Source organism: Tachyglossus aculeatus, chromosome 13 (genome assembly GCF_015852505.1).
Source record: "Tachyglossus aculeatus isolate mTacAcu1 chromosome 13, mTacAcu1.pri, whole genome shotgun sequence".
NCBI classification, from domain to species: Eukaryota; Metazoa; Chordata; class Mammalia; order Monotremata; family Tachyglossidae; genus Tachyglossus; species Tachyglossus aculeatus.
The window spans coordinates 9,362,065-9,376,299 of record NC_052078.1 but is presented as its reverse complement, the minus strand read 5'-3'; the positions used below and the strand labels follow the sequence as shown (position 1 = coordinate 9,376,299).

The following is a 14,235-nucleotide window of genomic DNA, read 5'->3' as shown; positions in this document are numbered from 1 at the left end:
CCCTGCTAAAATGTTAATGTTTGCTATTTAACGCCTGTCAATTTTGATGCTAGTTTTGGACCAACTTTGCCAAAACATTCTGATGTTGTAGCTCGTAAAACAATCATTTGGCTCAGAGATTTCCCTCCTTTTACCCTCTGTCTCCTCAACCTTTGAAGCATTTTTACTGACTGGAATAGAGGGATGAAAAATAGTGGTAGTTAGTAAGTGCTTACTGTGTGCAGAGCACCTTACTAAACTCCGGGAGCGAATACACATGTGGAAATTAGACACGGTCCCTGTCTTTTCAATAATCTAAGAGCCCATTTCAGTAACTGTGATGGATAATCCTGACCCTTTCATGAGAATGCCATTGAAGTGGAGCAGGGTATGTCGAAGGGGCCTCTGAGCCAGTTGATTGCCTGCCTTATGGCTTCTAGAAGACCTCTAAAATTGCAGTCAATCTGACCCCACATTATACCTTCCATCATCTCCACCTCTGTGAAATGCCCAGGGTTCATCCTTCAGCAGCCAGGCAGTCCAGTGTAGCCTGGGATCCGGACAGCACCAACCGCAGTGCCCCCGTGTCACTGATGGACTGTAAATTGTTTGCTTATATTAATGTCTTTCTCCTTTTCTCTTCCCTCCCAGCCTGTTATGGACAGAGAATGTGTCTGTTTATTGTTGTATTGTTGTTGAGGGTGGAATAAATATCAAGGCTTGGTGGTTAGAGGAAGACACGATAACCTGACTAAATGAAATCCATCGATAATTCAAGTGGTTGCTTCAGTTTTTCCCTCGGTAAATTTTTGATCAGAAAAATAAAATCAAGCTCAAGAATGTGATGCCCCTGCCCCTCTCCCAGGTGCCTTCAATTTTAGGTAGAGGTGCTAATGATGCGCTTAGTACAGTGCTCTGCACACAGTAAGCGCTCAATAAATATGAAAGACTGAATAATGATCACCAAAACAGCTGGAAAAAAAAGCAAAGGGAAATTAGGGCCGTTGTTTAAATTCATAGATAATCACCCCTGGTTAATGGAGTTAAGGCTGGGTAAAACTAATCTTGATATACATGTCAGTCTCAAAACTCTGACTTTACTAAAAACACTTGGTCTGTTTTGCTTGATTCTAGTTACTTCGATCCATTCAAATACCCCTTGATGAATTTATCTGTGCCGTGCAGGCTTGGCATACGAATACAGCTGTTCAGCGAGGAGTGTTTTCTACTCTCTTAGCGCTAATGGTGGTTGAAATAAGCCACAGACTCCAAAAGGTAAAGTGAATTAGTCTTGAAAATACCTAGAGTCATATTCTATTTTACTATAGTTTATCAATGTTTTCCTGTAGTGTCCCCACTTTTTCTTTGGTAAGGTACATTTCCAAATGTGAAAAATCATATGGTTCTTGTTCGAAGAAAAATTATCTTTTCGTTGAACACTTTACCATACTTTGCTATATTAAGGAGCTTCTAAAATGGTGACATTTGTAACTAAAAAGATGTTTTTCACTTTGCAGTATTTATTTATTTATTTATTTATTTTACTTGTACATATCTATTCTATTTATTTTATTTTTTTAGTATGTTTGATTTTGTTCTCTGTCTCCCCCTTTTAGACTGTGAGCCCACTGTTTGGTAGGGACTGTCTCTATATGTTGCCAACTTGTACTTCCCAAGTGCTTAGTACAGTGCTCTGCACACAGTAAGTGCTCAATAAATACGATTGATGATGATGATGATGATGGGGTTTGAAATTGTCATCTTTGAATAGGAAGGACAAACAACAGTATTTAATATATTTGTAGTATTGGTCAATCTTCTTTTTGAATTCCTTCATATTGAGTAGCTCTATGAAATACACATACCCTCCCGCTTTGTGAAGTTATTGGTACTTGAACCAGTTATTGGGGAGGTCCCTTGCAGCAGAGCCATGAAACTTGGAAAAAACACGTGAACCCAGTGGCATACCTGCTGGGATCTACCAGCATGGAGGGAACAGCCTCCTTAAAAGCACTTAAAACAAACTCTTCCTCAACATCTGCACCACTGAGGAAATTAGAGCGGATCTCAAAGGATGCCACCATCCATAGCATCTTCAAGGAAAAAGCAAAAGATTAGGGAACAACAAGTATCAAGGCATCACATTACTCTCCATTGCTGGCAAGATCCTAACCGGAGCACTCCCAAGTCGGCACACAAAGAAGATCGTCCACTCAGTGCTCCCAGAACCACCGTATTGGTTACAGATTACAACAGATAAAGGGGACATGATCTCGGCGGCACATTTGATACAGGAAGAATGCAGGGAATAGCATCAAGATGCATGCTCACCAATGACCTCCTGCTTGCCAAAACCAATGGCTCCTACTCTATCCTAATCCTCCTCGACCTCTCAGCTGCCTTCGACACTGTCGACCACCCCCTTCTCCTCAACACGCTATCCAACCTTGGCTTCACAGACTCTGTCCTTTCCCGGTTCTCCTCTTATCTCCCTGGCCGTTCATTCTCAGTCTCTTTTGCGGGCTCCTCCTCCCCCTCCCCTTTCTGTAGGGGTTCCCCAAGGGTCAGTTTCTTGGTCCCCTACTGTTCTTTATCTACACGCACTCCCTTGGTGACCTCATTCGCTCCCACGGCTTCAACTATCATCTCTACGCCGATGACACCCAAATCTACATCTCTGCCCCTGCTCTCTCTCCCTCCCTCCAGGCTCGCGTCTCCTCCTGCCTTCAGGACATCTCCATCTGGATGTCTGCCCTCCACCTGAAACTCAAGATGTCCAAGACTGAACTCCTTGTCTTCCCTCCCAAACCCCGCCCTCTCCCTGACTTTCCCATCACTGTTGACGGCACTACCATCCTTCCAGTCTCACAAGCCCGCAACCTTGGTGTCATCCTCGACTCCGCTCTCTCATTCACCCCTCACACCCAAGCCGTCACCAAAACCCGCCGGTTTTGTTTTGTTCTCTGTCTCCCCCTTCTAGACTGTGAGCCCACTGTTGGGTAGGGACCGTCTCTATATGTTGCCGACTTGTACTTCCCAAGCGCTTAATACAGTGCTCTGCACACAGTAAGCGCTCAATAAATATGATTGAATGAATGAATGAACAGTAAGCGCTCAATAAATATGATTGAATAAATGAATGAATACGCAGTTTCCATAGGCTTTACCAAAGCATTGGTGCAGTCGATATACCTAGGCTTTGGAATTATAAATTTGGCTGTCCTGCAAGGTTTGCAGTGGTTCTGAGAGAGCCTCATGTTGCCATGACTGGCTGGATCAGATCTGAGGGTGATCTCTTTGATCTGCAGTCATTGTTGCTAATGGAGAAAAGCAGGGATGTGTAGTGGCCCGGTCCTGTTCAATTTAACGTTGCCATCCTGGAAGATGCAGCACGAGACTTCATTCCTTCAGTCATATTTATTGAGCGCTCATAGAGTGCCCACGAGTTTGCATGTAGAAGGTGAGGATTTTATTGTGAAAGGGTAAAGGCCAAATGGTTGAGTGTGAGGATAGGAGATGTAGGAGAATTATTTGGGAAGGAAGAAGAGAAGCAATTAAGGGAAAAAGAGACAAAGGAGGGGAATACCGGAGGATACCTGTACACATTTCTACTCTCAGAAGCAGTGTGTCCTAGTGGATATAGCACGGGCCTGGGAAATCAGAGGGACTTGGGACCATTTGCTGAATGACCTTGGGCGAGTCACGTCACTTCACTGTGCCTCAGTTACCTCACCTGTAAAAGGGGGATTAGGACTGTGAGCCCCATGTGGGACACAGACTTTTAGTCTTCTAGACTGTGAGCCCACTGTTGGGTAGGGACCGTCTCTATATGTTGCCAACTTGTACTTCCCAAGTGCTTAGTACAGTGCTCTGCACACAGTAAGTGCTCAATAAATACAATTGATTGATTGACACAGACTGTGTCCAACCTAATCAGTTTGCATCTACCCCTGCGCTTAGTACAGTACCTGGAGAAGCAGCGTGGCTCAGGAGAAAAGAGCCCGGGCTTTGGAGTCAGTGGTCATGGGTTCAAATCCCAGCTCTACCAGCTGGCAGCTGTGTGACTTTGGGCAAGTCACTTCACTTCTCTGGGCCTCAGTGGCCTCATCTGGAAAATGGGGATTGACTGTGAGCCCCCCGTGGGACAATCTGATCACCTTGTATCCTCCCCAGCGCTTAGAACAGTGCTGTGCACATAGTAAGCGCTTAATAAATGCCATTATTATTATTATTTGTAAGCACTGAACAAATACCATTAAAAAAACAACAAAACACCATGTCCCACTGGCAAAAATACTACTATCCTGCTAATGTCTCCTGGCTTCTAGGGGTCCCCTTAGCTCTTGCTACCCAGGCAAACAAATCGTTTCAGCACTTTAGTATGTCCATTCATTCATTTGTATATTTAACTACTTATTTTGATTGATCTGTTTTATGTTTGTGTCCCCCATTATGGAGGCAACTCCTTATGGACAGGGAATGTGTCAGTGGCTTGTCTGGTACTTTCCAAGTGTTTAGTGCATTGCACCGAATAAGAGCTCAGTAAATATTAAACCTATTACCATTTCTCCTGCTATAGAATTCTTGGCACGTGTCTCAACGTGAATAAGCATTTATTGTGACTGGTACTCTTTTGAAAGAAAATTTTCTCTGAACCATCTTGATAATGTTTTCTGTTTCGAGTCCGGGGAAAAGAGGAAAGGTGGTTGCTACTACATATAAACTTGAAGAATAATTGTAAAAAAGTTTCCAAAATAGCCACTAGGCAGTTAAAATCATTATTTCTCACAAGAAGATAATCAGCTGAAAGCTCACACCTCAACACTAAAGCAGGGCTAGAAGCTGGTATTTCAAGGATGGTGATCCATAACCATGTCAGTTTCATGTAGCAAAAGAGAATTATGGGGAAATTTTTCTAGTATGTGAATGGGCATTTACTGTAAATTTATTACAATTTTAATCTGGAATGTAGTTGAATTGAATTTTTACTCAAAGCCATTTAGGTAAAATACAGTGTTGTACACAGGTGCTTTAGGGAGTATTGGATTTCCAAGTAGAGACAGACCAGACTTATGGCATTTATTTTAACACCAATCAGTTTGATTTAAGAGCTATATAAAATTTGTTCTTAACTGTACCTTGAGTCGAACAATTAAATGTTCCTTACAGTAGTTTATGGGAAGCTCTGCTTACTGGGAAAATGACACAAAATTCATATCCCATTTTCATGAGAGTTGATAGAGACAGCAGTCATATGCCCTCACACTGACACTTCATTTCAGGACAGACTGTATTACAGAAATTCAGTTTGAAATAGCGTGCCACAATGAGTGATAACATTTTGGGGGGTTTTTTTGTTGGTTTTTTGTTTTACCAGATGAAGTTTCTTGAAATTAGAAATCAAAAGGTTTCTTTAAGCAGTTAATTTAATATTTGCTTTCACCTAAAAGATTATTTATACTCAAAGACTGCCATTCATTCTGTTGAGTGGACGGTTAGCGAAAATCTAGCAGCGGTAGTGTGTGCTTCACTTTCAAAGTGCTGAGTGGGGTTTTCTGAAAGGGATAGGGCAGAGGCAGCATTGGTGGTATTTATTGGGTGTTTAATGCGTGATGAACACTGTACTAAGCAGCATGACCTAGTCAGAGGACCTCGTTGTGGGCAGGGAACATGTCTGCTAATCCTGTTAAGTCCTGTCTCCCAAACACTTAGTACAGTGCACTGTATGTAGTAAGCACTCAAAAAATACTATCGATTGATTGACCTGGGTTCTAATCCCAGTGCTGCCAAGTACCTACTGTATGACCCTGGGCCAGTCACTTAATTGTCAGCTGTGTGACTTTGGGCAAGTCACTTAACTTCTCTGGGCCTCAGTTACCTCATCTGTAAAATGGGGATTAAGACTGTGAGCCCCCCCGTGGGACAACCTGATCACCTTGTAGATTCCCTGGCGCTTAGAACAGTGCTTTGCACATAGTGAGCGCTTAATAAATGCCACCATTATTATTATTATTATTATTATTCTCTTTGCCTCAGTTTCCTCAACTATAAAATGGAGATTCAATACCTGTTCTCCCTCCTTCTTAGACTGTAAGCCCTTTGGGGGCCCAGGGATCATGTCTAACATGACACACTTGTACCTACCCAAGTTCTTAACGCATAGTAACTGCTTAGCAAATAAAATAATAATTAATTATAATTGCCTCTAGGGCGACCTTGGGCAAGTCACTTAACTTCTTTGTGCCTCAGTTACCTCTCCATAAAGTGGATTTTTTTTTTTGGTATTTGTGAAACATTCACTATGTGTCAAAACACTGTTCTGAACAATGGGGTAGGTACAAGTGAATTAGGTTGGACACAGTCCCTGCCCCTCATGGTGCTCAAAGTCTAAGTAGGAGGGACAACAGGAGAACTGAGGCACGGAGAATTTATGTGACTTACCCAAGGTCACATCGCAAGCTTTTGGTAGAACTGAAATTACAACCCAGGTCCCTGGACCGTGCTCTTTCCGATAGTCCTACTTAAACTAATCTCCATGAGCGAAAGAGACTTTTGTCTTGAATCTACCCCAGCACTTAGTACAGTTCTTGGCATCTAGTAAGTGCTTAACAAGGACCATTTATAAAAAGGGCGTGGGTGGAAACGGGACCAAGATTTGATTATATTATGTTGCCAACTTGGACTTCCCAAGCGCTTAGTACAGTGCTGTGCACACAGTAAGCGCTCAATAAATACGATTGATTGATTGATTGCTTTACTCTATATATGTATATATGTTTGTACATATTTATTACTCTATTTATTTTACTTGTACATATCTATTCTATTTACTTGTACTTCCCAAGCGCTTAGTACAGTGCTCTGCACACAGTAAGTGCTCAATAAATGCGATTGATTGATTGATTAATCTGAAAAGGTGTTATTCCTACACTGCTTATTTTAGGACACAATCAGCCGATCAATAGTATTTGATTGAGTGCTTACTTTTTGCAAAACACCATCCTAAGTGCTTGGGAGAGGACAATGCAGTTGGTAGGCAGGATTCCTGCCCTCAAGGAGCTTACAGAAAGGCAGATTGCCTTCTGCGCAATTTTTACAGTTACTCCAGCTATCAGTTTGAGTCAAATTACCTGTCTCCTCCTCATTTGTGCCTTGTGTAGTGCTAAACAAGAATCTGTCTCAGATTCTTGGCCCGTGAAATTGTGATCATTTCCTTCTACCTGTTCAGTAGAGGTTTGTGAACTTGCCAGCGCTTAGAACAGTGCTTTGCACATAGTAAGCGCTTAACAAGTACCATCATTATTATTATTATTCTCCCCAGTGCAATTTATTGTCATTTCCGGTACTCTTTTTGCAGTGCAGCTTCTAAATTCTAAAATTTAGAATGCAGCTTCTAAATGCAGCTTCTAAAAGCAGCGTGGCTCAGTGGAAAGAGCACGGGCTTTAGAGTCAGAGGTCATGGGTTCGAATCCCAGCTCCACCACAAGTCTGCTGTGTGACCTTGGGCAAGTCACTTAACTTCTCTGAGCCTCAGTTACCTCATCTGTAAAAATGGGGATTAAGACTGTGAGCCCCACGTGGGACAACTTGATCACATTGTATACCCCCAGCGCTTAGAACAGTGCTTTGCACATAGCGCTTAACAAATGCCATCATTATTATTAAATTCAGCTTTATCTGTGAAATGGGGATGAAATCCTACTCCTCCCCAGTTAGACTGAGGACACCCCCCCTCCATTGAACAAAGACTGTTCAATCTGATTATTTTGTAGCTACCCCAGCACTTAGTATAGTGCCTGGGTAAGTGCTTAATAAGTATTATTATCATTAGTAGTAGTAGTAGTGATAATTCAAAATAATAAAATGCAACATATGGTAAACATTTCCCTGTTTTTCAGAGTACTGTTTATGTGTTTGCTGACTTATGGAAATTAAGCTGTTTTCTCTCTAGGCTTCAAATATAGAAGAGCTCGCTCCACCAGAGAGCCTTTCAGACCTCCCACCATTTTCACAGTATTTGCTGACAATAATAATAAAGTCAGCAGATATAGTCAGGTAAACTTCTTTTTCTTCATTCGTTCTAAAATGCTACTTGAGAAGAAAACAAGTGCACAATTCCCGTTGTGCCTGATTCTTCCCCCTGCCTCCCCTCACGCCCCCTCATCCCTTTGTAGAGGGATGACCACGTGGATTTATGTGGTGGGAAATGGATGGAAAATGGATAATCTCTCTGTTTGCTCTGCCTTTTTTCAGGTCATTTTTACATGAATTATTGGAAAGCATAACTTTTGAAGATATTGAAGGCATCAAATGTCTCTCAGCTGCTGTACATATGCTGGTGATTATTAGTAAATGTAAGTTGAATTCTTCCTCGCGGTGCTGTGTCATATATCACCAGAAATTTGACCTTCATAGTGTTCAATAAGCAGTGATTTCTTCACACCAATGCCTTTTGTAAAGTGATGGAATGCAGACAAAATGCCCAAATTTCATAAAGAATACAAGTATTCAGTTCTCTGTTCTAGATTGATAAGCTAATGGAATGTATTTCTTTCCATTAAAGGACTTGTCTGAATGACAGTATATTTTTAATTGTTTTCATAAGGCTACAGTAAGTTGCAGGCGTCTTTTGGGGATGTCCCAACCCCATTGTTCCAGCAGACCTTTTTTCAGTACTCTAGGAAGGCTCAGGAGTCAAGGCTCTCCATATGTTATAGTTGGATATCACATTTCTCTTTCATAAAATTAGTAATTATATCAGCGTAATTTATAATACATTCTTTTAAACCTGACACCAACCAAAAGACGCCTGCAACTTACTGTAGCCTTATGAAAACAATTAAAAATATGCTATCATTCAGACAAGTCTTTTAATGGAAAGGAATATATTCCATTAGCTTATCAATCTAGAACAGAGAACTGAATACTTGTATTCTTTATGAAATTTGGGCATTTTGTCTGCATTCCATCACTTTACAAAAGGCTTTGGTGTGAAGAAACCACTGCTTATTGAACACTATGAAGGTCAAATTTCTGGTGACATATGACCAGACATCCCACTGAGGCTCGGGGCCGGAATGGCGGGATGTGCCCAAGGCCATGGCTGGGGCGATGGGATGCCACGGGGAATTGCTGCATGTGCGGAGTCACCGGGAATCACAGCTGGCTGGCAGGCCGGGGATGGGAGCCCTTACTGGACAGTAGGTCAGAGCCCAGCAGTCAGAAGAGGAATTGAGCTACAGCCAGTCAGCGGGGTGGGTCAGAGTCAGCACAGTGGAGCAAAATCATTCAATCGTATTTACTGAGCGCTTACTATGTGCAGAGCACTGTACTAAATGCTTGGGAAGTACAAGTTGGCAAAGCTCATGGGGAAGTCCCTGATTGTGAATTCCTGAGGCACCCAGTTGCTGATTGTAACTGTTACTTCCTCACATTCAAAAGTTGTGAAGAGGCACGATGAGAGGGTGTTACTTGGGGCGGGCCCCTAGAACGAGGAGGCCATTATCCATCTACATACCCGCATTTTCTTTTCTCCTTTTCCATTATTTTCGATCATCTTTCCCGCTGGACCGTAAGCCCCTTGAGGGCAGAGATTGCGACTCTTAGCTCCGTTATTGCCTCAATACCACTGATCGCTTAATTGATGGATTAATCTATTTTTGGAACTTTTTAAAATTCCCCGGTTTCCCTGGAATCCAGTGAGAGAACCGACCAGGAAAGTAGGAAAAAGCAGGCCAACATGGCAATTGGTTGTGGGGGGATCCTGGCCTCAACTGTGGGAGTTTGGGGGAGGTAGGCAGGCAGAAGGGGTAGAGACTGACGCACAAGGTGGCCTGACTACAACTATGGTGATACGAATAGGAGAATCAAGAGATTTCCGTTAGAGAAAAGGGAAAATGTGGAGGTAGCAGGAGGAAGATTGAAAGAGGAGAAACAGGAAAGAGGAATGAAGTTGTCACTAATCCCAGCTAACTGGTACATACATTCATTCAGTTGTTGTCCCTATTGAAAGCTCACCTCCTCCAGGAGGCCTTCCCAGACTGAGCTCCCCCTTTTCCCCTGCTCCTCCTCCCCTCCCCATTGCCCCTTACTCCCTCTTTCTGCTCTACCTCCCCGTCCCACAGCACTTGTGTATATTTGTACATATCTATTATTCTATTTATTTTATTAATGATGTGTATATATCTATAATTCTATTTATTTTGATGCTATTGATGCCCGTCTACTTGGTTCGTTTTGTCTGTCTCCCCCTTCTAGACTGTGAGCCCATTGATGGGTAGGGATTGTCGAATTGTACTTTCCAAGAGCTTAGTACACACAGTAAGGGCTCAATAAATATGATTGAATGGATGAATGAGAAGTTTACCCTGACCCAAACATGTATTAATTCATTAAACATTGCCCGTTCTATTGTTTTTTTCAAAATAGGTAAACACAAGGGCTTAAATGTTAAGAACGTCGCCGCCACTCTTGAAAGAAAATTAAAGACATTCATGGAAATTACCTTGGAAGAGGATAGCTTTGAGAGGTAAAAAAACCAAGTGATTTCTTGAAACAAAAACGTTGGTCACAACCGAAGCATGAGTTAGGAGTTTCATCTGAGAATTGATTTTTGTCACCCGGAAAGGACGCCGACCCTGGCAGGAAGGTTAGGCTCCAGCTCCCCTCCTTAGACCACACTGCCAGGGTCTACTGGCATGGTTCGAATCCTGGCTCCGCCACATGTCTGCTGTGTGAACTTGGGCAAGTCACTTAACTTCTTGGAGCCTCAGTTCCCTCATCTGTAAAATGGGGATGATTACTGTGAGCCCCACGCGGGACAACCTGATCACCTTGTATCCCCCCCAGCGCTTAGAACAGTGCTTTGCACATAGTAAGCGCTTAACAAATGCCATCATTATTTATTATTATTATTACTGTGCCGGAAAGAAGCCCTCCCTACCCCCTGCTCCAGGCCTGAAGGACTCAAACGCCGGCAGAATGGCTCCTAACTTTTTAGAAAGTTGGGTTGGCTAACACCATGTCACTTCTGTGAATCTTGGTCTGAGCCAAGAGCATCCTGAAACCCTAGTCTTTAGCCAGAGTACCCAGTGGTCTCGTCATATTTATTGTCCTCCTTGCCTTTTATATTTTTGTTTCATCTGTAGATCCATGCCTGTCCCCAACCCCCTCCCTACCTCATTCTTAGATCTTTGAGCTCCTTGGGGACCTGGACTCTGCCAGTATCTCATCTGTGTACTTCTTTCCCAGCACTTTGTACACATTAGGTGCTTAATAAATACTACTACTACTATTCTCTGTGCAATATTCACCGAGAGAAGAACCAGGTGCTTGGGAGAGTGCAGTATAATAATAGACACATTCCCTGCCCACAATCTAAAGTTGGGGGAGAACAAGTATTATTATCCCTTTTTACAGATGAGGAAACTGAGGGCCAGAGAGGTGGTGACTCACATGGCAGGCCTGTGGCGGAGCTGGGATTAGAACCCAAATCCTCCGACTCCCTGTCCTATGCCCTTTCCACTAAATAATTCTGCCTCTGCACATAGTAAGCGCTCAATAAATACGATTGAATGAATGAATGCCTCCTTTCGGATCAATAACTAAAGAGTACAGAGGAGGCACTTCAGGCAGTTACCTGCCTTTGACTAAAGTCAAATGAAATCCATTGGTTTCTCCCTACTACTAGGGCCATTTTTCCATCTCATATTAATAATAATGATGATGGCATTTATTAAGCGCTTACTATGTACAAACATTGGAGTAGCGAAGTTGGCTTTGTTCTCCACAATACCAGCATCAGTGCTTGGAAATCGACCATTTATTCAGGTATTTTCCAGATATCACAGGTTTATAATTTGCAGTTACACTCATGTCTGTTTTTAGAAGATATGTCCTATTTCTTCCTTTTTCCAATTTTTTGCACTTCCATTTTTCATCCGCAAGTCTTCAGGAACAGTAGCTGGTCACTCGGTGATAGATTTGGCAGATTCCTTATACCAAAAATTAAAATCCAAGGCCAACACATCTGAAAAAAATCAACTGAGCAGGGCTGACAAAAGAATCAAATTTTCGCTTTGTTATCCATTGTGACTTTTGTTCATTGAGCACCTGAACTAAAGTATCTCTTTAACCCTTGGTGTATATCTGGATAAGGAAATAGGAGGTGCAGATAACTGAAGGAGTTGGTGATGGAGGCTCTCAGGACAATTTATAATTCAGATGCCAGAGCATTAATTCAGCTTTGGAAGTTTTTTTTTTAATAACTGTAATCTAGTTTTCTCTCCAGCAGAGTTAGCAGTTTGTTGACTGGCCTGTTGGGTGTTAAATGAAAAATGCTGCTCACTGCACTTTAATTTCTTTACTCAGAATAACATAAAGTGGGCAAATTTCTTCAAGAGCAGCAGTATGCAGTTGCTAATGCAGTAGCACATTTAATTGTCAAATATGTTGTGTTTATTACTATTGTAGATAGTGAGAAGATAGCCATGGATTTGTCATTTGGGAGGTAGAGAAATATAAATATTCTTTGTGAAATCTCGAGGTTAAAATTTATGTTATGGATTTGTTCCCATTGAGCTAATGAATGATAATCTTATTTCAAGCAAATTGTTTTCTAATATTAATTATGTCTATATGTAAGAAGGCTTAAATGGCATTTTAGTGCAGAGTCACCAACATTTAAATCTTGTTAACTGCTGCCTCAAAGGGAGGTCTCTGAAAAACTTTCATCAGCTTTTTCTCACATTATCTGCTGGACCTGATGCGTCTCAGGCTCTCTTTCTTGAATTAATGATTTATGGATTTTTTAACACAATGTTTTGCTTGGAACTAAGCACTAAATAGCTTATCTTAAAACTCACCATCATCAAAAACATTAATACCTGAAGGCCAAAGTGCTCTTTTGGCCCTTTAATGAAACAAAACTCAGAAGACAAAAAGTTGCCCTCAAGATGTTTCCAGTCAAAACCCCATTTCCTTAGGTTCTTTGGCAGCCAAAATCGCCGTTTCCATTGCAAAAACTGTCCTTACGTATGCTACAATATTTGCGTCATGTTTATGTTTTGCACATTTTCCTTCTAATTCTAAATTTAGGGAAATACCATACACTGCTGAAGGGATGGTATTCTAATTGGAATACTGTAATTCTTTGCAGAGTGGTATAATGCTACCCCCTCCCCCCCAAAACACACACAGACACACACACACACACACACACAAACCTCTATCATTCAACTTTGAAGATGACACTATTGACAGTGAGATCTTATCCAAGTTTACAAGTATGGATGAAAAGACAGATGTGTGACCTGGGCATTCCCTTCTTTACTGTGGGCTCTGAAGGTCTTCTAACAACTCCATTGTATTCTTTGTCTATTCTTCCCTCCTGGCTCACTGTGTGCTGCCTTTTATTTAGCTTTACATCCGCTGCTTGGGTATCTTCACATCATCTGTTGTCTTTGTGTCCTGCCCAGTAAAACCTCCTGGTTGTGAACATTGCTTGAAGGCCGATGGAGCTGCCTGCCATCTGTGATCTCTTTATTGAGAAGCTCTTCTCTTTCTTTTTAAATGGTATTTGTTAAGCGCTTACTATGTGGCAAACACTGTTCTAAGCACTGCCATTTGATATTGAGTCTAGTTTGTAGGTGATGCTTGAGAAATGGTTCAAGAAGCTGGATCTTTTGAAGTAGGTCCACGTTTCATAACCTTATAGAACTTGGGGCACCACAACAGGCTTCGTAGAGACCTTCTGCTTGGAAAGGACCATAATGTCCCGTTGTCACTACATTCATTCTATTGATCTGCCCAAAGCCATGCTGCCCTTTTTGATTCTGTTTTCTACTTCCTTTTCTACCTGTGCTTCCTAAGTAGCAGAACTTAGCGATAGCATCAAGTTCCCAGCATCTTTGTTTGCATGTGGGTTTCCTGGATGTGCCAGAACTCTACTTGTATTTTCATTTTCTCTAGCAGCTGTTTTCTACCCAACTACTTTTACTTATCATCATCATCATCAATCGTATTTATTGAGTGCTTACTATGTGCAGAGCACTGTACTAAGCGCTTGGGAAGTACAAATTGGCAACATATAGAGACAGTCCCTACCTAACATTGGGCTCACAGTCTAAAAGGATACATCAGATACAGATACATGTTATAGCCCTTGCATCACATTTTCGGTGTTCAACCCATAAAGGGAAATATTTCAAAGTTACCCTTCTCATCTGACAAAAAGATAGTTAACTGACGTGGAATCTT

At 41.9% G+C, this 14,235-nt stretch overlaps 1 protein-coding gene across 1 annotated transcript in view; it reads left to right on the top strand.

Annotated features, from left to right (window-relative positions):
- The window catches only part of NCAPG2 (non-SMC condensin II complex subunit G2), a 54,726-nt gene that overhangs the window by 36,682 nt on the left and 3,809 nt on the right, over positions 1–14,235 (top strand). Inside the window, exons 23-26 of the mRNA XM_038755748.1 lie at positions 1,114–1,254; positions 7,931–8,034; positions 8,233–8,333; positions 10,408–10,507. Coding sequence (XP_038611676.1) covers positions 1,114–1,254; positions 7,931–8,034; positions 8,233–8,333; positions 10,408–10,507 — 446 coding nt within the window. The remainder of the gene's footprint in view (positions 1–1,113; positions 1,255–7,930; positions 8,035–8,232; positions 8,334–10,407; positions 10,508–14,235) is intronic.